Source organism: Cottoperca gobio, chromosome 6, assembly GCF_900634415.1.
Source record: "Cottoperca gobio chromosome 6, fCotGob3.1, whole genome shotgun sequence".
Lineage (NCBI taxonomy): Eukaryota > Metazoa > Chordata > Actinopteri > Perciformes > Bovichtidae > Cottoperca > Cottoperca gobio.
Window position 1 is genome coordinate 26,848,443 of NC_041360.1, and position 24,885 is coordinate 26,873,327.

Sequence of the window (24,885 nt, forward strand, 5' to 3'; positions counted from 1 at the left end):
TATGTAGATATATATAAACATATATATAATATATATATTATATATATAGATATATATAACATATATATATATATACTAGTACATAATATATGTACATATATATATATATATATATATATATATATATATAGTACATATATATGTACATATATATATATATAAACATATATATATATATACATGTATATATATAGATATATGTATATATTATGTAGTACATAATATATATGTTATATATATATATATATATATATATATATATATATATATATATATACATATATACATAATATATATGTATATATTATTATTATTCTAGATCAGCTGCACGATTGAATGATTTTATACATATTCATGTTAGCATCGGGCTAAACCGGACGTTAGCGCATGTTTAAAAGCAGTGAACAGAAGATGTTTCCTTATACTTTACTCACCCCGACCTCTCAAAGTAAATACCGGTAATTGTTGATTCTTTCTTTAGGCTTCTGTCCCAGAAAGAATACTTTAAAAACTGTAAATTGAGCATTATTATTTGTTAATGGTGATAATTATCGATCAATATATAAACATTAATCTGTGGTCGTCAGTTCCTCTGGTTCAGGCTCAACCTCCTGCTGCTTCCTGCTCTCCTGTTGCAAGAAGAGTGACAGGAGGGGCTGGCTGCTCCCTGGGGGGTCAGCTGGTCCTGGAGGGAAGAAAGGCCGGCTCTCAGCCCGGAGCAACCCCAGGGTCAACAGGACCCCGCACCCTTGACACGACCCCCCCACGCAGACCCTCAGACAGCTCAGTAATGAGCAGGGCTGGACCTTGCTGTGGCAGATTACAGGCTCGCTGCAAACGTGATGCTGCACAGTAGAAGGGCTGACAGAGGCCCAGGTGAAGCCCAAAAGAGGCCCGATTAAAGCCCGACAAAGTCCCGATTAAAGCCCGACAAAGTCCTGATAAAAGCCCGACAAAGTCCTGATAAAACCCCGACAAAGTCCTGATTAAAGCCCAACAAAGTCCTGATAAAACCCCGACAAAGTCCTGATAAAACCCCGACAAAGTCCTGATTAAAGCCCAACAAAGTCCTGATAAAAGCCAGACAAAGTCCTGATTAAAGACTGACAAAGTCCTGATTAAAGCCCGACAAAGTCCTGATAAAACCCCGACAAAGCCCTGATTAAAGTCCGACAAAGCCCTGATTAAAGACCGACAAAGTCCTGATTAAAGCCCGACAAAGTCCTGATAAAACCCCGACAAAGCCCTGATTAAAGTCCGACAAAGCCCTGATTAAAGACCGACAAATTCCTGATAAAACCCCGACAAAGTCCTGATTAAAGCCCGACAAAGTCCTGATAAAACCCCGACAAAGTCCTGATAAAAGCCAGACAAAGTCCTGATTAAAGACTGACAAAGTCCTGATTAAAGACCGACAAAGTCCTGATAAAACCCCGACAAAGTCCTGATAAAAGCCAGACAAAGTCCTGATTAAAGACTGACAAAGTCCTGATAAAACCCCCGACAAAGTCCTGATAAAAGCCAGACAAAGTCCTGATTAAAGACTGACAAAGTCCTGATTAAAGACCGACAAAGTCCTGATAAAAGCCAGACAAAGTCCTGATAAAACCCCGACAAAGTCCTGATTAAAGACCGACAAAGTCCCGATTAAAGACTGACAAAGTCCTGATTAAAGACCGACAAAGTCCTGATAAAACCCCGACAAAGCCCTGATTAAAGACCGACAAAGTCCTGATAAAACCCCGACAAAGTCCTGATTAAAGACTGACAAAGTCCTGATTAAAGACCGACAAAGTCCTGATAAAACCCAGACAAAGTCCTGATAAAAGCCCGACAAAGTCCTGATAAAACCCCGACAAAGTCCTGATAAAAGCCAGACAAAGTCCTGATTAAAGACTGACAAAGTCCTGATTAAAGACCGACAAAGTCCTGATAAAAGCCAGACAAAGTCCTGATTAAAGACTGACAAAGTCCTGATAAAAGCCAGACAAAGTCCTGATAAAACCCAGACAAAGTCCTGATTAAAGACTGACAAAGTCCTGATAAAACCCAGACAAAGTCCTGATTAAAGACTGACAAAGTCCTGATTAAAGACTGACAAAGTCCTGATTAAAGACCGACAAAATCCTGATTAAAGACTGACAAAGTCCTGATTAAAGACTGACAAAGTCCTGATTAAAGACTGACAAAGTCCTGATTAAAGACTGTTAAAGTCCTGATTAAAGACCGACAAAATCCTGATTAAAGACTGACAAAGTCCTGATAAAAACCAGACAAAGTCCTGATAAAAGACTGACAAAGTCCTGATAAAAGCCAGACAAAGTCCTGATAAAAGACTGACAAAATCCTGATTAAAGACTGACAAAGTCCTGATAAAAGCCAGACAAAGTCCTGATTAAAGACCGACAAAGTCCTGATAAAAGCCAGACAAAGTCCTGATTAAAGACTGACAAAGTCCTGATTAAAGCCAGACAAAGTCCTGATTAAAGACTGACAAAGTCCTGATTAAAGCCAGACAAAGTCCTGATTAAAGACCGACAAAGTCCTGATAAAAGCCAGACAAAGTCCTGATTAAAGACTGACAAAGTCCTGATTAAAGACTGACAAAGTCCTGATTAAAGACTGACAAAGTCCTGATTAAAGACCGACAAAATCCTGATTAAAGACTGACAAAGTCCTGATTAAAGACTGACAAAGTCCTGATTAAAGACTGACAAAGTCCTGATTAAAGACTGTTAAAGTCCTGATTAAAGACCGACAAAATCCTGATTAAAGACTGACAAAGTCCTGATAAAAACCAGACAAAGTCCTGATAAAAGACTGACAAAGTCCTGATAAAAGCCAGACAAAGTCCTGATAAAAGACTGACAAAGTCCTGATTAAAGACCGACAAAGTCCTGATTAAAGACCGACAAAATCCTGATTAAAGACCGACAAAGTCCTGATTAAAGCCAGACAAAGTCCTGATTAAAGACTGACAAAGTCCTGATTAAAGACCGACAAAGTCCTGATAAAAGCCAGACAAAGTCCTGATTAAAGACTGACAAAGTCCTGATAAAAGCCAGACAAAGTCCTGATAAAAGCCAGACAAAGTCCTGATTAAAGACTGACAAAGTCCTGATAAAAGCCCGACAAAGTCCTGATAAAAGACTGACAAAGTCCTGATAAAAGCCCGACAAAGTCCTGATAAAAGACTGACAAAGTCCTGATTAAAGACCGACAAAGTCCTGATAAAAGCCCGACAAAGTCCTGATAAAAGACTGACAAAGTCCTGATAAAAGCCCGACAAAGTCCTGATAAAAGACTGACAAAGTCCTGATTAAAGACCGACAAAATCCTGATTAAAGACCGACAAAATCCTGATTAAAGACTGACAAAGTCCTGATAAAACCCAGACAAAGTCCTGATTAAAGACTGACAAAGTCCTGATAAAACCCAGACAAAGTCCTGATTAAAGACTGACAAAGTCCTGATTAAAGACTGACAAAGTCCTGATTAAAGACCGACAAAATCCTGATTAAAGACTGACAAAGTCCTGATTAAAGACTGACAAAGTCCTGATTAAAGACTGACAAAGTCCTGATTAAAGACTGTTAAAGTCCTGATTAAAGACCGACAAAATCCTGATTAAAGACTGACAAAGTCCTGATAAAAGCCAGACAACGTCCTGATAAAAGACTGACAAAGTCCTGATAAAAGCCAGACAAAGTCCTGATAAAAGACTGACAAAATCCTGATTAAAGACTGACAAAGTCCTGATAAAAGCCAGACAAAGTCCTGATTAAAGACCGACAAAGTCCTGATAAAAGCCAGACAAAGTCCTGATTAAAGACTGACAAAGTCCTGATTAAAGCCAGACAAAGTCCTGATAAAAGACTGACAAAATCCTGATTAAAGACTGACAAAGTCCTGATTAAAGACCGACAAAGTCCTGATTAAAGACCGACAAAGTCCTGATTAAAGACCGACAAAGTTCTGATTAAAGCCAGACAAAGTCCTGATAAAAGACTGACAAAATCCTGATTAAAGACTGACAAAGTCCTGATAAAAGACTGACAAAGTCCTGATAAAACCCCGACAAAGTCCTGATAAAAGACTGACAAAGTCCTGATTAAAGACCGACAAAATCCTGATTAAAGACCGACAAAATCCTGATTAAAGACTGACAAAGTCCTGATAAAACCCAGACAAAGTCCTGATTAAAGACTGACAAAGTCCTGATTAAAGACTGACAAAGTCCTGATTAAAGACCGACAAAATCCTGATTAAAGACTGACAAAGTCCTGATTAAAGACTGACAAAGTCCTGATTAAAGACTGACAAAGTCCTGATTAAAGACTGACAAAGTCCTGATTAAAGACCGACAAAATCCTGATTAAAGACTGACAAAGTCCTGATAAAAGCCAGACAAAGTCCTGATAAAAGACTGACAAAGTCCTGATAAAAGCCAGACAAAGTCCTGATAAAAGACTGACAAAATCCTGATTAAAGACTGACAAAGTCCTGATAAAAGCCAGACAAAGTCCTGATTAAAGACTGACAAAGTCCTGATTAAAGCCAGACAAAGTCCTGATAAAAGACTGACAAAATCCTGATTAAAGACCGACAAAGTCCTGATTAAAGACCGACAAAGTCCTGATAAAAGACTGACAAAGTCCTGATAAAAGACTGACAAAATCCTGATTAAAGACTGACAAAGTCCTGATAAAAGACTGACAAAATCCTGATTAAAGACTGACAAAGTCCTGATTAAAGACTGACAAAGTCCTGATTAAAGACCGACAAAGTCCTGATAAAAGACTGACAAAGTCCTGATTAAAGACCGACAAAGTCCTGATTAAAGACTGACAAAGTCCTGATTAAAGACTGACAAAATCCTGATTAAAGACCGACAAAGTCCTGATTAAAGCCAGACAAAGTCCTGATAAAAGACCGACAAAATCCTGATTAAAGACTGACAAAGTCCTGATAAAAGACTGACAAAATCCTGATTAAAGACCGACAAAGTCCTGATTAAAGACTGACAAAGTCCTGATAAAAGACTGACAAAGTCCTGATAAAACCCCGACAAAGTCCTGATTAAAGCCAGACAAAGTCCTGATAAAAGACTGACAAAATCCTGATTAAAGACCGACAAAGTCCTGATTAAAGACCGACAAAGTCCTGATAAAAGACTGACAAAGTCCTGATAAAAGACTGACAAAATCCTGATTAAAGACTGACAAAGTCCTGATAAAAGACTGACAAAATCCTGATTAAAGACTGACAAAGTCCTGATTAAAGACTGACAAAGTCCTGATTAAAGACCGACAAAGTCCTGATAAAAGACTGACAAAGTCCTGATTAAAGACCGACAAAGTCCTGATTAAAGACTGACAAAGTCCTGATTAAAGACTGACAAAGTCCTGATTAAAGCCAGACAAAGTCCTGATAAAAGACTGACAAAATCCTGATTAAAGACTGACAAAGTCCTGATAAAAGACCGACAAAATCCTGATTAAAGACTGACAAAGTCCTGATTAAAGACTGACAAAGTCCTGATTAAAGACTGACAAAGTCCTGATTAAAGACTGACAAAGTCCTGATTAAAGACCGACAAAATCCTGATTAAAGACTGACAAAGTCCTGATAAAAGCCAGACAAAGTCCTGATAAAAGACTGACAAAGTCCTGATAAAAGCCAGACAAAGTCCTGATAAAAGACTGACAAAATCCTGATTAAAGACTGACAAAGTCCTGATAAAAGCCAGACAAAGTCCTGATTAAAGACTGACAAAGTCCTGATTAAAGCCAGACAAAGTCCTGATAAAAGACTGACAAAATCCTGATTAAAGACCGACAAAGTCCTGATTAAAGACCGACAAAGTCCTGATAAAAGACTGACAAAGTCCTGATAAAAGACTGACAAAATCCTGATTAAAGACTGACAAAGTCCTGATAAAAGACTGACAAAATCCTGATTAAAGACTGACAAAGTCCTGATTAAAGACTGACAAAGTCCTGATTAAAGACCGACAAAGTCCTGATAAAAGACTGACAAAGTCCTGATTAAAGACCGACAAAGTCCTGATTAAAGACTGACAAAGTCCTGATTAAAGACTGACAAAATCCTGATTAAAGACCGACAAAGTCCTGATTAAAGCCAGACAAAGTCCTGATAAAAGACCGACAAAATCCTGATTAAAGACTGACAAAGTCCTGATAAAAGACTGACAAAATCCTGATTAAAGACCGACAAAGTCCTGATTAAAGACTGACAAAGTCCTGATAAAAGACTGACAAAGTCCTGATAAAACCCCGACAAAGTCCTGATTAAAGCCAGACAAAGTCCTGATAAAAGACTGACAAAATCCTGATTAAAGACCGACAAAGTCCTGATTAAAGACCGACAAAGTCCTGATAAAAGACTGACAAAGTCCTGATAAAAGACTGACAAAATCCTGATTAAAGACTGACAAAGTCCTGATAAAAGACTGACAAAATCCTGATTAAAGACTGACAAAGTCCTGATTAAAGACTGACAAAGTCCTGATTAAAGACCGACAAAGTCCTGATAAAAGACTGACAAAGTCCTGATTAAAGACCGACAAAGTCCTGATTAAAGACTGACAAAGTCCTGATTAAAGACTGACAAAATCCTGATTAAAGACCGACAAAGTCCTGATTAAAGCCAGACAAAGTCCTGATAAAAGACTGACAAAATCCTGATTAAAGACTGACAAAGTCCTGATAAAAGACTGACAAAATCCTGATTAAAGACTGACAAAGTCCTGATTAAAGACTGACAAAGTCCTGATAAAAGACTGACAAAGTCCTGATAAAACCCCGACAAAGTCCTGATTAAAGCCAGACAAAGTCCTGATAAAAGACTGACAAAATCCTGATTAAAGACCGACAAAGTCCTGATTAAAGACCGACAAAGTCCTGATAAAAGACTGACAAAGTCCTGATTAAAGCCAGACAAAGTCCTGATAAAAGACTGACAAAATCCTGATTAAAGACTGACAAAGTCCTGATTAAAGACTGACAAAGTCCTGATTAAAGACCGACAAAGTCCTGATAAAAGACTGACAAAGTCCTGATTAAAGACTGACAAAATCCTGATTAAAGACCGACAAAGTCCTGATTAAAGCCAGACAAAGTCCTGATAAAAGACTGACAAAATCCTGATTAAAGACTGACAAAGTCCTGATAAAAGACTGACAAAATCCTGATTAAAGACTGACAAAGTCCTGATTAAAGACTGACAAAGTCCTGATAAAAGACTGACAAAGTCCTGATAAAACCCCGACAAAGTCCTGATTAAAGACCGACAAAGTCCTGATTAAAGACTGACAAAGTCCTGATTAAAGACTGACAAAATCCTGATTAAAGACCGACAAAGTCCTGATTAAAGCCAGACAAAGTCCTGATAAAAGACTGACAAAATCCTGATTAAAGACTGACAAAGTCCTGATAAAAGACTGACAAAATCCTGATTAAAGACTGACAAAGTCCTGATTAAAGACTGACAAAGTCCTGATAAAAGACTGACAAAGTCCTGATAAAACCCCGACAAAGTCCTGATTAAAGACCGACAAAGTCCTGATTAAAGACTGACAAAGTCCTGATAAAAGACTGACAAAGTCCTGATAAAACCCCGACAAAGTCCTGATTAAAGACCGACAAAGTCCTGATTAAAGACCGACAAAGTCCTGATTAAAGACTGACAAAGTCCTGATAAAAGCCCGATAAGAGATTCCTACAAGATAAAATAAAAACCAGCTGAACTCTTTTATTCCTCCAGCATCAGCCTGAACAACACGCAGCTCTGTTAGCTAACAACGCTCACTCTTATATGTCTGATGTCTTTAATTATGAGTGTATTGTGATCCTTTTGTGTTTTGTCATTTTTATTATGGTGTCTGAATCTGATTTTGCAGAATAATTGCAGTGAATAAATATTCTTCTTCTTCTCTTTCAATAATCATCTCACGACTGCTCAGATTTATGTGGCGTCCTTTAGGAGGGCCCGACCCCTCGGTTAGGAACCGCTGGATTAAGTTAGCTAACTGTATATAAAGCAGGGCTGTAAATATTGTTTTCATTATCAATACATCTGCCATCCACTACTTAATTGTTTGGTCTATGAAATGTCAGAAAATAGTGAAGAGTCCAGGTGATGTGTTTAAATGTCTTGTTGTGTCCAAAGATATTAACTTTATTATAAAACTGAGAAAAGGAGCGATGTATTTCAGATACAGGACTTTTACTTGTAACATAGTACTTCTGCATGGTGGTTTCGGTACTTTCACCTAAGTACAGGATTGGAATACTTTAAAAGTTTATTGCAGATGATCATCAGGATAAAGAGGACCATATTGATCCACTGTTTCACATAATAAAGTGACTCGTGCTATTAAAGATCATCTAAAAGCTGCAGCTTCCTGATGTTGAATACAAAGCGTGAATACTGACTGCCTGCATGTTCACATGGTTATTATTTTGTTATATAACTTGTGTTGTTTTCGTGGCTGCAGCTCGGAGATCAAACGCACCGGATGAACTTGAGCAGCTGACCGGGAAACAGTTGATCCCTGCGAGCTAAATTTATCCTCCGTTGAAGGTTCAGGTCGGCTGGAAGGAGACGAACGCTGCGGCCATCAGTTTATTATAATTATTGTTATATTCCACCTCTGCAGCCCGCTGTGGTGTCAGTCAAGTGTCCGAACTGTGCTTCTCCTCTCAGTGTGAGAATCACCGGGCGGGGACATGGCTGAGCCCGCAGAGAAGAGGTTAAAGAGCAGCCTGCCGACGTGCAGAGCGCACCGGAGCTCCGCGGGCAGCCGGGCCGGACACAACCTGCAGGCCGCCGTGGAGGAGGCTCTGTGCGGGGTGAGCAGCCTGCTGTGGGACGGAGCGTACCGGCTGCAGGCTCTGGTAGGAGACACAAGCATCCAGCATGGAGCTCTGTGTACATTCACTGCGACTGTAGGCATACTTAAGTACACATTCAAGGTACTTTTAGGCCATTTTATGCAACTTTATACTTCTGCTCCACTACATCTCAGAGGGAAACATCGCACTTTTTACTGCACTACATTTGTCTAACGGCTTTAGTTAGTATTAACATTTAATATAATATTCTAAAACTTCAGTATAAGTCCAAACGTCTAAAAGTATTTATTATTCAGAATAATTTGTCATATTATTGGATTATATTTAATAATAATAATAATAATAATAATAATAATAATAATAATAATAATAATAATAATAATAAATTGGATTTGTATAGTGCTCTACAAACTCTAAGACCCTTTCATTTATTGATGCATTAATGTGTTCATCACTTTAATGTTGCAGCTGTTTTATTTAATTTACTTAATGTACTGCTGAGTAGTTTAATCTACCATAATTCATCATAATATATCAGTTGATTATATTAAGTCTGCAAAGTAATTAAACTTCAGACACATGTAGTGCAGTAAAGAGTCCAATACCTCTGACATGTAGAAGTACAAGTTGCATTAAATGGAAAATTCTCCTCTTCTTCAGCTGGAAGATGATGTCACAAAGCTGGAAACTGTGTTTCTGAGGAACTCATGAAAAGTTGACTTTTTAGAGACAAAGATACAAAAACATGATCTTATAGAATCTGATGCATCGTGTAGATTAAACTACCAACAGGATGTAAAGGAGGGGAAACATCTGCAGCAGGAACATGTAACACACACATTAATGTAACAGGAACATGTAACACACACATTAATGCAACAGGAACATGTAACACACACATTAATGTAACAGGAACATGTAACACACATTAATGTAACAGGAACATGTAACACACACATTAATGTAACAGGAACATGTAACACACACATTAATGCAGCAGGAACATGTAACACACACATTAATGTAACAGGAACATGTAACACACACATTAATGTAGCAGGAACATGTAACACACACATTAATGTAACAGGAACATGTAACACACACATTAATGTAACAGGAACATGTAACACACACATTAATGCAGCAGGAACATGTAACACACACATTAATGTAACAGGAACATGTAACACACACATTAATGTAACAGGAACATGTAACACACACATTAATGTAACAGGAACATGTAACACACACATTAATGTAACAGGAACATGTAACACACACATTAATGTAGCAGGAACATGTAACACACACATTAATGTAACAGGAACATGTAACACACACATTAATGTAACAGGAACATGTAACACACACATTAATGCAGCAGGAACATGTAACACACACATTAATGTAACAGGAACATGTAACACACACATTAATGTAACAGGAACATGTAACACACACATTAATGCAACAGGAACATGTAACACACACATTAATGTAACAGGAACATGTAACACACACATTAATGTAACAGGAACATGTAACACACACATTAATGCAACAGGAACATGTAACACACACATTAATGTAACAGGAACATGTAACACACATTAATGTAACAGGAACATGTAACACACACATTAATGTAACAGGAACATGTAACACACATTAATGTAACAGGAACATGTAACACACATTAATGTAACAGGAACATGTAACACACACATTAATGCAACAGGAACATGTAACACACATTAATGTAACAGGAACATGTAACACACACATTAATGCAGCAGGAACATGTAACACACACATTAATGCAGCAGGAACATGTAACACACACATTAATGTAACAGGAACATGTAACACACACATTAATGCAGCAGGAACATGTAACACACACATTAATGCAACAGGAACATGTAACACACATTAATGTAACAGGAACATGTAACATACACATTAATGTAACAGGAACATGTAACACACACATTAATGCAGCAGGAACATGTAACACACACATTAATGCAGCAGGAACATGTAACACACACATTAATGCAACAGGAACATGTAACACACACATTAATGCAACAGGAACATGTAACACACACATTAATGCAGCAGGAACATGTAACACACACATTAATGCAACAGGAACATGTAACACACACATTAATGTAACAGGAACATGTAACACACATTAATGTAACAGGAACATGTAACACACACATTAATGTAACAGGAACATGTAACACACATTAATGTAACAGGAACATGTAACACACACATTAATGCAACAGGAACATGTAACACACATTAATGTAACAGGAACATGTAACACACACATTAATGCAGCAGGAACATGTAACACACACATTAATGCAACAGGAACATGTAACACACACATTAATGTAACAGGAACATGTAACACACACATTAATGTAACAGGAACATGTAACACACACATTAATGTAACAGGAACATGTAACACACACATTAATGCAGCAGGAACATGTAACACACACATTAATGTAACAGGAACATGTAACACACACATTAATGCAACAGGAACATGTAACACACACATTAATGCAACAGGAACATGTAACACACACATTAATGTAACAGGAACATGTAACACACACATTAATGCAACAGGAACATGTAACACACACATTAATGCATCAGGAACATGTAACACACACATTAATGTAACAGGAACATGTAACACACACATTAATGCAGCAGGAACATGTAACACACACATTAATGCAGCAGGAACATGTAACACACACATTAATGCAGCAGGAACATGTAACACACACATTAATGTAACAGGAACATGTAACACACACATTAATGTAACAGGAACATTAATGTAACAGGAACATGTAACACACACATTAATGTAACAGGAACATGTAACACACACATTAATGTAACAGGAACATGTAACACACACATTAATGTGCAGCAGCTTTGTGTCCTTCTCATTATTGTGCACTCATGTGTGTACGTGACACTGATGAACATGTCCAGGTTTGAGCTGTTGACACGTGTGCAGTGCATTATGGGATACTGAGGTCCAAATAGTTCAGGCTGGTGGAATCATAAATGGGCGTCTTCTCATTCCTCTTCTCTCCTGCAGGCCAAAGTGTTTGAGCGGGACGACGTCGCGCTGCCCCGTGTCGCTTCTTTCTTCCACCAGGAGGCGCTGAAGCATGAGGAGGAGGCCGAGGCCATGCTGGGCTACCTGGCTGAGAGAGGCGGCAACTACTGCGGCAAAGACATCCAGGTAAACACGACTACTTCAGCCGCAGGTGGAGGAAGTGTCACTGCAGTAAACGTACCAACTGCAGTAAACGTACCGACAGCACTCTGTGAAAACACTGATAATGAAATATAATAATTGGTTGTGTCTCATTAAATTAGTCGTACACACAGGACCGACTTCTAAACGTCGCTGTTTGTAAGCCCCATAAATAATGTGGGGTTGTAATCCACTAGCATTGCTAACATTAGCTAACAAAGCTTGTTATGCATCAGAGGTTCATGCAGAATTATGCAGAATTACATTACATTACATTACATTACAGCAGATGCTCTTATCCAGAGCAACTTACATTGAACTAAGTGCTCAGTGGTACAATGGTGGCAGCCTGGTATTGAACTCCCGACCTTCTAGTGTTTTGTTTTGGAAGGCGTACCACTAGCCCTTTTTATTGACTTTACTTGTGTTATTGGAGTTTGCATCATTTCAATACTTTATAAACTGTAAACAATGCTTCAAATCATTTAGGATTTAAGGTTTTGTGTGTAACAGTCATAAAGGTAAAAGGTAATATTATAATAATAATAGTAAAAGTACAAGTGAGGATACGTTTGTGAGGATTGTGCAGTCATTGAGTAAACTGTGTTACTGTCAGAGGTCAGAGGTCAAAGGTCATGGTCGAGGCGCTTCAGCAGTGCGGGGGGCGGGGGGAGGGGGGGGGTGGTGCATGTATGACTTGATTTGTGGATCCATTTTGAAACAAAATGTATGATCTGAACTTTATCTGTGAGACAGAGAAGCTGCAGTCTGTAACAGCGATCTCGTTTTACTCTCAAAACGTCCCATCAGCAGGATTTATTTCTCCTCCTGCGCCGTCCTTCATGTTGTCAGAGCAGGTGTCTCTGTCTCTGTGTTTTCTCTTCCAACTGGCAGTGATCTCATCTTCATTGCGGCCGGGCGTCAGTGATAGGACGGGCGGGGTGAAGATACCAAGAGGGCGGAGGAGGAGGGAGGGAAGGGGAGGGGTAAACCCCCGGAGAGCTGGCCCCCCGACTCTGGCCCAAAGCCGGTCAGGGTGTACATTTCCCCCCCTGAGTTCCGGAAAATTGGCGAGATTAATGCTGCGGCAGAGGGACGGCGGTGCTGATGGCGTTTCCAGATGGCCGAGCGGCAGTGGCGTTGGCGCGTCGCAGCGTGGCCCCCGACCGCCGGCCCGGGTTTATGAGTCGTGTAAAATCGTTTGAGGGCCGAGGCCCCGGGCCAGTCAGCAGCAGTTTGGGACACCTTGTTATCCGTCTCTCAGTGTGGCGTGGACCTCGACCAGACGCCTCGCCGTCCTTTAATAGCGCGCCGCTTCGATTCAGTTTAGCTCCATTTTATTCCGTCATGTTTTGGGCCTGAATCTGATGTTCCATCTTGTTTATGTAGAAGCCAAAGATCTTTAGTTGCACAGCTGAGAGCTACTGATCCTCCGCCGGTCAACTCAGGTCAGTGGATCCAGAAACATGCAGGAGACTGAGAATCAAGTGGAACTGTGAGTGTTAATGTGAAGAATAATAAAGCAGAAGGGGAAGATTGTTTCTCACATCTTGAGAATAAAGATGAAATGTCAAACTTTCAGTGTGCAGGGACGAGAAAAACAAGTTCATTTTGAGAAGAGAGTCAAAATATCGAGAACAAATTTGACATTTCAGGATTAAAGTGAATTTTTTTAGACATTTCGACTTCATTCTTGAAATGCAAAATAAAAACGTATTAAATGTTCCCCCTCCCGCCTGGCTGTCACTCTTCAGAAGAGCTGTGTAGAACATTTTGTTCTGCACAGATTATGATGAAGAGAGAAACTTTCAGTGGAGCAAAAGGTTTGCTGAGCGTCTCATGAGGAAGATCAGGAAAGATGATCTCAGGTTGGTTTTAATTGTCAACATGATCGCTGTTCCTGAAACGTGCGTGTCCGTGTGCAGCACAAAGAAGAACCCGTTAAACTGTCTTTGCTGTAGTTTATCGCTCAGACATTAATCTTTGATTTCCAGAAGCCGAGCTGCGAGGCCGTCTGCGCGGTGCTGCCGGCTCTGGACCTGCTGCTGCTGCAGCTGCAGGAGGAGGTCGGCGTCCTGGTGGAGCTGAGCCAGCTCGCCCGCAGCCACGGGGACCCGCACACCGCCAGCGTCGTGAAGAGCCACTTTCTGACGCCGCGGGTCGACCGCCTCAAAGTGCTGGGAGACCTGCTCACCTGCGCCCGCCGGGTGGGCTGCACCAACGGGCCCACGGGGGGGCTCGGGGAGTTCCTCCTGAACGAGCTGCAGGAGGAACTCACCAGATGATCCGTCCGTCAAACAAAGTCTCCATTTAGAAGTTCTTCTTCTGTGTTTGAAAACGTAATTTCTCCAAAGACAATTAGCTTGTTAGCCATTAGGTTGTTAGCCATTAGCTTGTTAGCCATCTTCCCCAGAGTGCAGACAGATATTAGTGTCATCTCATTGCCCCCAGTAAAGTGTAGCCTAGCTTAGCACAACGACTGGAAGCAGGGGAACCTCATGTCATGTGTGTTTGTCGTGTGTTTGTGCTTCGTCATCACTTTTACTGTTAGTTTTGTTGGAGAAACACTTTGATAAATAAGAAAACTAGAAAAACATCGTCCAGGCTGTGTTTAGCGTAGCTTAGCACAAACTGCTAGCTTGGATCTTTTAAAAGAAAAACAAACTCCAGAGTTGTCTGGTCTACATGTTGCATCTTTATAACACAGAACACACATTTGATAATCTGAATTTAATTTAATTTATACACCCGTTCAATAAACTGGACCGGCATCAAGTGCCAATCGCCAACGCCGTGCCCGCTTCTGTGCGGTCCAAACAGGAAAATGTAAGACATTCAATTATGCTGCGAAAACTAAGTGCGAAAATTCTGATTTTTTAAAAAAGATTTCGAAAGTTCGCAAATGAATTAAAGCAAAATGCAACAAAGTGCAACGTAAACAGATTTAGTGACTTCAACAGAAATGAACATGAACCAGTTTCTCAGATTGTTTTCTATTGTTAGAAACTTGCTGTTTATCTCCAACTCCTGACTATCGTATTGCAGATTTGCTCCAACATGGCGGCTGGAGTGGGAGGCCGCTGCAGAACAGTCGTACGGCATCAGACCGTCGACTCTAAAGAACCTCTAAGTTAACTATGAACACAAGATGTGTCGGAGACTGAAGGTGCAAGAAATAAATGCTTAAAAACTAAATTGTAGCGCCCCGGTAGCTCACCCGGCAGCGGCAGCTCACCCGGCAGCTCACCCGGCAGCTCACCCGGCAGCTCACCCGGCAGCTCACCCGGCAGCTCACCCGGCAGCTCACAGGCGGCCCATGTACAAAGGCTGAGTCCTGCCACAGCGGCCCGTGGTTCGAGTCTGACCCGTGGACATTTGCTGTATGTCGTCCCCCTTCTCTCTCTCCCATATTTTTGAAGATTTATTTGAGGAATTTAAACTTGTTTCAGTTATTTCATGAACAATAATAATATTTTAATGTTCAGTAAGCAGCTGTATAGAACTCTAGACATTTATTTTTTTAGTCGACTAAATAATTTGCAAAATTGTAAACTGACACTTTCTAAGTATTTCTAAGTATTTCTAAGTATTTATACACAGTATTTGTTTTCCTACGGTTGTACTGCGTCTTCTGTGCACATAGAAATGTCACTTTAGTTCCTATCATTTATTCACCATGTATTCAGTGTTTTTATCATTTATTCACTATGTATTCAGTGTTTTTATCATTTATTCACCATGTATTCAGTGTTTTTATCATTTATTCACCATGTATTCAGTGTTTTTATCATTTATTCACCATGTATTCAGTGTTTTTATCATTTATTCACCATGTATTCAGTGTTTTTATCATTTATTCACCATGTATTCAGTGTTTTTATCATTTATTCACCATGTATTCAGTGTTTTTATCATTTATTCACCATGTATTCAGTGTTTTTATCATTTATTCATCATGTATTCAGTGTTTTTATCATTTATTCATCATGTATTCAGTGTTTTTATCATTTATTCACCATGTATTCAGTGTTTTTATCATTTATTCACCATGTATTCAGTGTTTTTATCATTTATTCATCATGTATTCAGTGTTTTTATCATTTATTCACCATGTATTCAGTGTTTTTATCATTTATTCATCATGTATTCAGTGTTTTTATCATTTATTCACCATGTATTCAGTGTTTTTATCATTTATTCACCATGTATTCAGTGTTTTTATCATTTATTCACCATGTATTCAGTGTTTTTATCATTTATTCATCATGTATTCAGTGTTTTTATCATTTATTCACTATGTATTCAGTGTTTTTATCATTTATTCACTATGTATTCAGTGTTTTTATCATTTATTCACTATGTATTCAGTGTTTTTATCATTTATTCACCATGTATTCAGTGTTTTTATCATTTATTCACCATGTATTCAGTGTTTTTATCATTTATTCACCATGTATTCAGTGTTTTTATCATTTATTCATCATGTATTCAGTGTTTTTATCATTTATTCATCATGTATTCAGTGTTTTTATCATTTATTCACCATGTATTCAGTGTTTTTATCATTTATTCACCATGTATTCAGTGTTTTTATCATTTATTCACCATGTATTCAGTGTTTTTAATCATTTATTCACTATGTATTCAGTGTTTTTATCATTTATTCACCATGTATTCAGTGTTTTTATCATTTATTCACCATGTATTCAGTGTTTTTATCATTTATTCACCATGTATTCAGTGTTTTTATCATTTATTCACCATGTATTCAGTGTTTTTATCATTTATTCATCATGTATTCAGTGTTTTTATCATTTATTCACCATGTATTCAGTGTTTTTATCATTTATTCATCATGTATTCAGTGTTTTTATCATTTATTCACCATGTATTCAGTGTTTTTATCATTTATTCATCATGTATTCAGTGTTTTTATCATTTATTCATCATGTATTCAGTGTTTTTATCATTTATTCACCATGTATTCAGTGTTTTTATCATTTATTCACCATGTATTCATGTTTTTATCATTTATTCATCATGTATTCAGTGTTTTTATCATTTATTCATCATGTATTCAGTGTTTTTATCATTTATTCACCATGTATTCAGTGTTTTTATCATTTATTCATCATGTATTCAGTGTTTTATCATTTATTCATCATGTATTCAGTGTTTTTATCATTTATTCACCATGTATTCAGTGTTTTTATCATTTATTCACCATGTATTCAGTGTTTTTATCATTTATTCACCATGTATTCAGTGTTTTATCATTTATTCACCATGTATTCAGTGTTTTTATCATTTATTCACCATGTATTCAGTGTTTTTATCATTTATTCACCATGTATTCAGTGTTTTTATCATTTATTCATCATGTATTCAGTGTTTTTATCATTTATTCACCATGTATTCAGTGTTTTTATCATTTATTCATCATGTATTCAGTGTTTTTATCATTTATTCACCATGTATTCAGTGTTTTTATCATTTATTCACCATGTATTCAGTGTTTTTATCATTTATTCACCATGTATTCAGTGTTTTTATCATTTATTCACCATGTATTCAGTGTTTTTAATCATTTATTCACTATGTATTCAGTGTTTTTATCATTTATTCACCATGTATTCAGTGTTTTTATCATTTATTCACCATGTATTCAGTGTTTTTATCATTTATTCATCATGTATTCAGTGTTTTTATCATTTATTCACCATGTATTCAGTGTTTTTATCATTTATTCATCATGTATTCAGTGTTTTTATCATTTATTCACCATGTATTCAGTGTTTTTATCATTTATTCACCATGTATTCAGTGTTTTATCATTTATTCACCATGTATTCAGTGTGTTATCACATATTCCTGTTTTGTTCAGAGTGTGAAGGAGACGCCATGATGGGAAACTCTCTGTTTGTTGTGCTCTTTGTAATAAAGAAAGAAAAGTCACAAAGATGTAAAACATTTGTTATTTATTGTTAGAATGTGAAGTTGGTCTTCACAGCTCTGCATGTTACATCCTGAGCAAGTCTGAAAGTTGTCCAGATAAAGGTTTCAATGTTTTGAGAGTAAAGTTAGAACACCAGGTGATTTAAAGGGTCATATAAATGTACAGGTAAATAAACATCATATCGCAGCATCATTTCAGACTTTGACTTCTAGACTTCTTTCCTTTTGTTTGAGTGTTTAATAAACCTTTATTAGCAGCTAACAACATTAACAAGGGAGACTCTAGATGTCCCCTGGAAATGTTAAGACATTAAGACAATTCCTTTTTAAATATGCAAATGAGGAATTATGTAAAACTAACTTTGGGGGATTTAGGAGAACTCGACAGACACAAACACACAAAGTTCTTAAGAAAAACTCCTGAATGTGGATTTTGATGTTTTCTTTCCACGTGTTCTGGAAGATAAATATCCCAAAATCTCAAACTGGAGCGTGACTGTCTTCCTGTAGTGTCGAAATCTGTGATTTAAAGGGTCATTCTGCAGTTTCTGCTCATATAATAATTTATTTACAGCTGAATGTACATTTACAGCATAAGTTCAGACTTTAACTTGTAGATGAAACGTTCCTTGTGTTTGAGTGTGTTGAACTTGTGTTTAGAAGCACAACACTGGCTTTAATGAAGCTTTATTAGCAGCTACAAACACTAACAACTTGTGTTGCGTTGTTGTCGGGGGTTAGGGTCCCGTATTAAAAGACCTGTCAATCATTTGTGGAGTGATAGTGATAATCCTTTGAGTAGAGGGTTCGAATATTTTCTCAAACACTTAAAGCATCCACACAGTCCAGCTTCTAACCATCTGTCACGTTTGACTGGCAGAGGTGTGGGTGGTGCGTTCAGGGGGTGAGACGCTGCAGCGCCCCCCGGCGGCAGCCTCGGTGCACTGCAGGGCCTCAAACTGCTGCACATTAAAACCAATAATCTGCATTTGAATGTTTCAGCTGAGAGGTGAGTGAACCTCGCGTGCAAAATAAACTCATTTAACTTGATTATTGTTACGACTTTTATTAATTCACACGTTCATGCAGGATATCTTTAAGAAAGGGTGAAATATGAATCCTGAAGTCTTTCTGCTCATTGTAGACTTTTACTTTCAAACTAAAGAGAAATATTATCACTTGTGTTTCACTTTAACTGTCAAAATAACGAAGCAGCAACTTTACATTTTAATAATTATTTTCCTTCTTTATTATCCGTTATTATATATATATATATATATATATATATATATATATATATATATATATATATATATATATATATATATATATATATATTATAGCAGCTGAAATTAAATGAAAAACTCAAACTTCCCCTTTTTACACCTTTAAAAAAATGTTTTTACTATTTCCTTTACTTCTACTTGTAGATTTAAATAAATGAAGCATGTGGTTTTGTCACACATCAGATGTAAACTGTATTCTGTCACACATCAGATGTAAACTGTATTCTGTCACACATCAGATGTAAACTGTATTCTGTCACACATCATTTGATCATGCCTTCAATCACATTTAAAAACCTGTTTGTTTTATTTAATTTAATGTATTCTTTCCTTCCTTTCTTATTTAATTACAGTTTATTAGGCCTTAGTACATTTGTATTTACTTTTATCTACAAACCAGGTCAATGTTATTGAAATAAGTAATGTCTCCATCATATAAAGTAATATAATACATTAAATAGTAGAACATGTAATAACAACACAAGCAGCGCAGACAGCAGTGCTTCTCGTCACGTTGCCCTGTGCGGCCTCTCATCCTGCTGTTACTGCTCTGTTACTCTCTGTTACTGCTCTGTTAGGGGTAATTGTACACTAATTACCGTGAAGTTGTAAACCCCTCCCGCTGCCTGCTGATTGGACAGACCCCGGTGGGCATCATGGTGCCGACCCCGCCCCCCGCGGGTGTCCCAGGTATAAGAATCTCCAGGTCAACAGCTGAGAGGACAGAACAGTGTGTGAAGGACTCTACATTCCCCCGAACACACTGAAGCTGCATCTTCTCTCCTTCCTCTCACCTTCTGTCCCGTCACTGGATTTGTCTTCTTCTTCGTGTGTTTTGGGACTGAACCATGGAGCTGTCGGATATCTCTTTCCCCATCCCCGCCGCCGATGAGTTCTACGACGACCCCTGCTTCAACACCAGCGACATGCACTTCTTCGAGGACCTGGACCCGCGGCTGGTGCATGTGGGCCTGCTGAAGCCGGACGACTCCTCCTCTTCGCCCTCACCCTCCCCTTCCTCCTCCTCTTCCTCCTCCCCGTCCTCCCTGCTGCACCTCCATCACCACGCCGAGGGGGAGGACGACGAGCACGTCCGCGCGCCCAGCGGGCACCACCAGGCGGGCCGCTGCCTGCTCTGGGCCTGCAAGGCCTGCAAGCGGAAGACCACCAACGCGGACCGGCGGAAGGCGGCCACAATGCGCGAGCGCCGGCGGCTCAGCAAGGTGAACGATGCGTTCGAGTCCCTGAAGCGCTGCACGTCGGCCAACCCCAACCAGCGGCTGCCCAAAGTGGAGATCCTGCGCAACGCCATCAGCTACATCGAGTCCCTGCAGGCGCTGCTGCGCGGCGGCGGCGGCGGGCAGGACGACAGCTTCTACCCGGTGCTGGAGCACTACAGCGGGGACTCCGACGCCTCCAGCCCCCGCTCCAACTGCTCCGACGGCATGGTGAGTTCAGGGACTGACAGGTGTTATAGAGAGGGGGAGAGGGGAGTGTGTCTGGCCGCTTTGGTTGCGCGTTTGAACATCTCCAGTGCGTCTTTACGCACGAAAAAGTTGCACATTTAAATTAAACTCGTTGATTTATTCTTTAAATTTCGTTCATTGTCTTTTGATTTTAACAATTTCCACGTGTCATTGTAGCCCACGAGACTTTACACACTATTACGTTTGAGTTATTAATGTATATCTTTGGGTAAATGGATTCTTGTCTCTCACCGTGTGGGCACAGTGAAGGCGCGGACCTTCAATACAACTTTGTAGTTATCTGTAATTCAAGAAGAAAATGAAAAAGACATTTAAGTCAAAAGTTTACGTTTTATTTCCTCGCGCTAGTTTTGTTGCAACATTTTCGTTTCGTGGAAACTAAATGTTTCTTTCGTTCATGTTCTTAAAACACAGCGAAGATTTACAAACTGGTGTTTTTAAAAAGGGATGTTTTATGTTTTAAGGGATGAACGGCGTATTTTAAATGCATCCAAACACATTTTATAATTTGGACACCGGATCCATTATTTGATGATTCGACTTTAATTATAAAAGTAATTAAAACATTTCAGAACAAATGTCCAAAACGTTTTATTAAACAAAACAAATAAAGATATATAAATCTGCATCATTCCTTTACAACACGCTCAATAAATATTATTGTTTAATAATTTACAGTTTTCTAAATTATTTTCTGCACGTGAGCTTTGCTGTTTTCTTCTTTTTGACATTGTAACTCGTTTTGCACGCGCTGCTTGATGATGTCATTTCTCTCTGGTTTCATCAGCGATGCAGAAATGTTTCTGGAGCTCATCTTCATCTCTTCATCTCTTCATCTCTTTATGTTTCTCTCTGCAGACGGATTTTAACGGCTCGACCTGTCAATCAAACAGAAGAGGAAGTTATGACAGCTCTTATTTCTCTGCGACTCCAAACGGTGAGAAACTGCCAGGACTTAATGTATACAATATATAATATATAATATATAATATACAATATATAATATAATATATAATATACAATATATATATAATATATAATATATAATAGATAATATACAATATATAATATACAATAGATAATATATAATATATAATACAATATATAATATACAATATATAATATACAATATATAATATATAATATATAATATACAATATAATACAATATAATATACAATATATAATATACAATATATAATATAGCAATATATAATATACATATATATATACATATACATATAATATATAATATACAATATAATATACAATATATATAATATACAATATATAATATACAATATATAATATACAATATATAATATACAATATACAATATATAATATACAATATACAATATATAATATACAATATACAATATATAATATATAATATACAATATACAATATACAATATACAATATATAATATACAATATATAATTAATCATTTAATAATGTAATATATATATATATATATATATATATATATATATATATATATTATAATAACGGTTCTATTAGCAGCTAACAGATAATTAGGCTATTAATTAAAACAAATTCCCTTTAGGAGGCCAATACAACACTAAAGTAAAATGTCTTTAAACTTTCTTTTAATTATGAAAAGGAGAAAGTTTTGTATTTAAAAACAAAACAACAAAATGTAAAGTCTCTAATGTTTGTTTGTTTTACTGGAAAAAACAAATACAATAAATTCATAGATTTTACTGAAAATATCACGAAAACTCAGATTTAATTCATGTTAAACTCTTTAAATTGTTTAAAATGAATACATATATATACATAATTATAAACCTCATGAGTTAATACAGAATGAATTCATGTTGAGCACTTTAACGTGAATACTGGGTTTCCACGGGAATATATATATATTACTGAAATATCTCCAGATATGAATTTAATTTGTAAAACATTTAATTTAAAATAGCTATAGTTAAAAAAGAAGAAATAAAATCACAAAGTCACAAAACATCAGGAAAATAATGATACAAACATTGATCTGTTCTACACTTCTAGAATATAATATAATATAATTATAATATATATATAATACTCAATATGTATAATATAATTAGACTATATAAGAATATATAATAATATATATAATACTCAACATGTATAATATAATATATAATAATATATATAATACTCCACATGTATAATATAATATATTTAATATATATATATATATATATATATAATACTCCACATGTATAATATAATATATAATAATATATATAATACTCCACATGTATAATATAATATATAATAATATATATAATACTCCACATGTATAATATTAATTTAATAATATATATATAACATATAACATTTTAACGTGATGTTTTGTGCGCTGCAGGTCTGAAGAGTCACCGCAGCTCTGTGGTCTCCAGCCTGGACTGTCTGTCCAGCATCGTGGAGCGGATCTCCACCGACAGCAGCCTGTTGCCGGCCGCCGACGGCCCCACACCGACGGCCCCCCCCAGAGAGGCGCCGGCCCCGGGGCCCCCCCAGGCCCCCCCCCAGACCGCCAGCCAGGACCCCAACCTGATCTATCAAGTGCTATAGACCTTCACCGCCCTGTCACACACAGGACAACATGTTCACTTCATTTCAAACTGAGTGTTTGAGTCATTTAAAGTTTCCTTCGTGAGATGAAGCGTCTGGAAGCTCGGTCCTGCCAGGAAACAGAGCGTGAGTGTGACACACTCTTCATCTGCACGTGGAGCTTCAGATGTTATAGTTACTGAGCAAACTCCACATGCAGATGAAGATCATGAGAGGAAGTGGAAAGATCTGGAAATGAGCTTCGAGTTAACAAAACGTTCAAACCTTCCTTCAGTCTTAATTCACCAACGTTAAGAGCAACCCCCCCAGATATAAACTCATTACTACAGGACACTCTTTCACGTCAGGAACCACTTTGACTTGTTTTGAAAGATATTTGAAAACATTTTGAGCCGAGAGAGAAAGTGAAACTAAAAGTCCATCATTCCTACGCTTCCATACTTTACATGTATCTTCCTGGCAGGAATCATCTTCCACACTTAAGCATATCAAACCCCAAATTCTCTTTCCTGCTGTTAAAACAAGTACATTGTACATTTAGATAGAGCCACTTGAATGCTGGGAAATGTAGTTTTTTCAACAGGTGGACAGACGAACAGTTCTTGCTGTGTTGTTATTTATATTGTAAAGGCTCATCTCGAGTCGAGACGGATTCTTCTTCCTCTCTGTGTAAAAGTGTATTTGATGAAGGACGGAGGCCAAAACAAGATCCATTTACATTCCTCCACTTTCGTCCATCTGAAGTCGTAAAAAGCCCCCGGCTGCCCCTTCCCCCCCAGGAGCAAACAACCACTGCAATAATCCAGATGTTTGCAAAAGATGTCACAAAAGTGCAGATTCTGCAGAAACGCTGCAGGAAGAAACAAAGCGGGACTTTTCCATCAGGGTCGAAGTCGTTTCAGAACTTCCTGTCGAAGTCAAAGGAACGAGTTTTCATTCGCTGCCGGACCATTTTTCTGTTTCTGTACATATTATGTAAATAAGAGCCGATTTGTTCCAACTGAAAGTATTAATTATGTATTTAATGTTTCTGTCTATGTGCTTTGTTTGTTGTGAAAATGTTAAACTTTATATTTATACAAAACTGAGTGGCAGTGTCATGAAATAAATGAACCTGCTTATTTATACAAACACACGACTTTTTCATTTATTTTTAATTTCATATTTTGTGATGAACTATATATTATTTATTATTATTATTATTATTATTATTATTATTATTATTATTATTATTATTATTATTATTATTATTATTATTATTATTTAGGCCTCAGGATAATTTAACTTTTCAGGGAAATAGAAGTTTATTGTTGTGTGAAGAGCTGCAAGGGAAACATTTAATATTTAAATATGTATATATTAAATGTTATTTATTTAAA

At 37.4% G+C, this 24,885-nt stretch overlaps 2 protein-coding genes across 3 annotated transcripts; both read left to right on the plus strand.

Moving 5' to 3' along the window:
* The first annotated feature begins 8,609 nt into the window (after positions 1–8,609).
* LOC115009900 (ferritin light chain-like) lies at positions 8,610–15,968 on the plus strand. Of its 2 annotated transcripts, XR_003832398.1 has the most exons (4): positions 8,610–8,918; positions 12,031–12,177; positions 14,187–14,531; positions 15,238–15,968. XR_003832398.1 is itself a non-coding variant. In XM_029434204.1 (3 exons), exons 1-3 carry the CDS (start codon positions 8,751–8,753, stop codon positions 14,475–14,477), a joined length of 606 nt encoding a protein of 201 aa, XP_029290064.1. In that variant the 5' UTR covers positions 8,610–8,750; the 3' UTR covers positions 14,478–15,050. The 2 variants fall into 2 exon arrangements, 1 of the variants encoding a protein (XP_029290064.1); XM_029434204.1 differs by lacking the exon at positions 15,238–15,968 and having other exon boundaries at positions 14,187–15,050.
* Positions 15,969–20,136: 4,168 nt separating this feature from the next.
* On the plus strand, positions 20,137–24,637 carry LOC115010128 (myoblast determination protein 1 homolog). The gene is made up of 3 exons (XM_029434558.1): positions 20,137–20,881; positions 21,779–21,857; positions 23,298–24,637. The coding sequence occupies exons 1-3, from the start codon at positions 20,282–20,284 to the stop codon at positions 23,504–23,506; spliced, it is 888 nt and encodes a 295-aa protein (XP_029290418.1). The 5' UTR covers positions 20,137–20,281; the 3' UTR covers positions 23,507–24,637.
* The last annotated feature ends 248 nt before the right edge of the window (positions 24,638–24,885 follow it).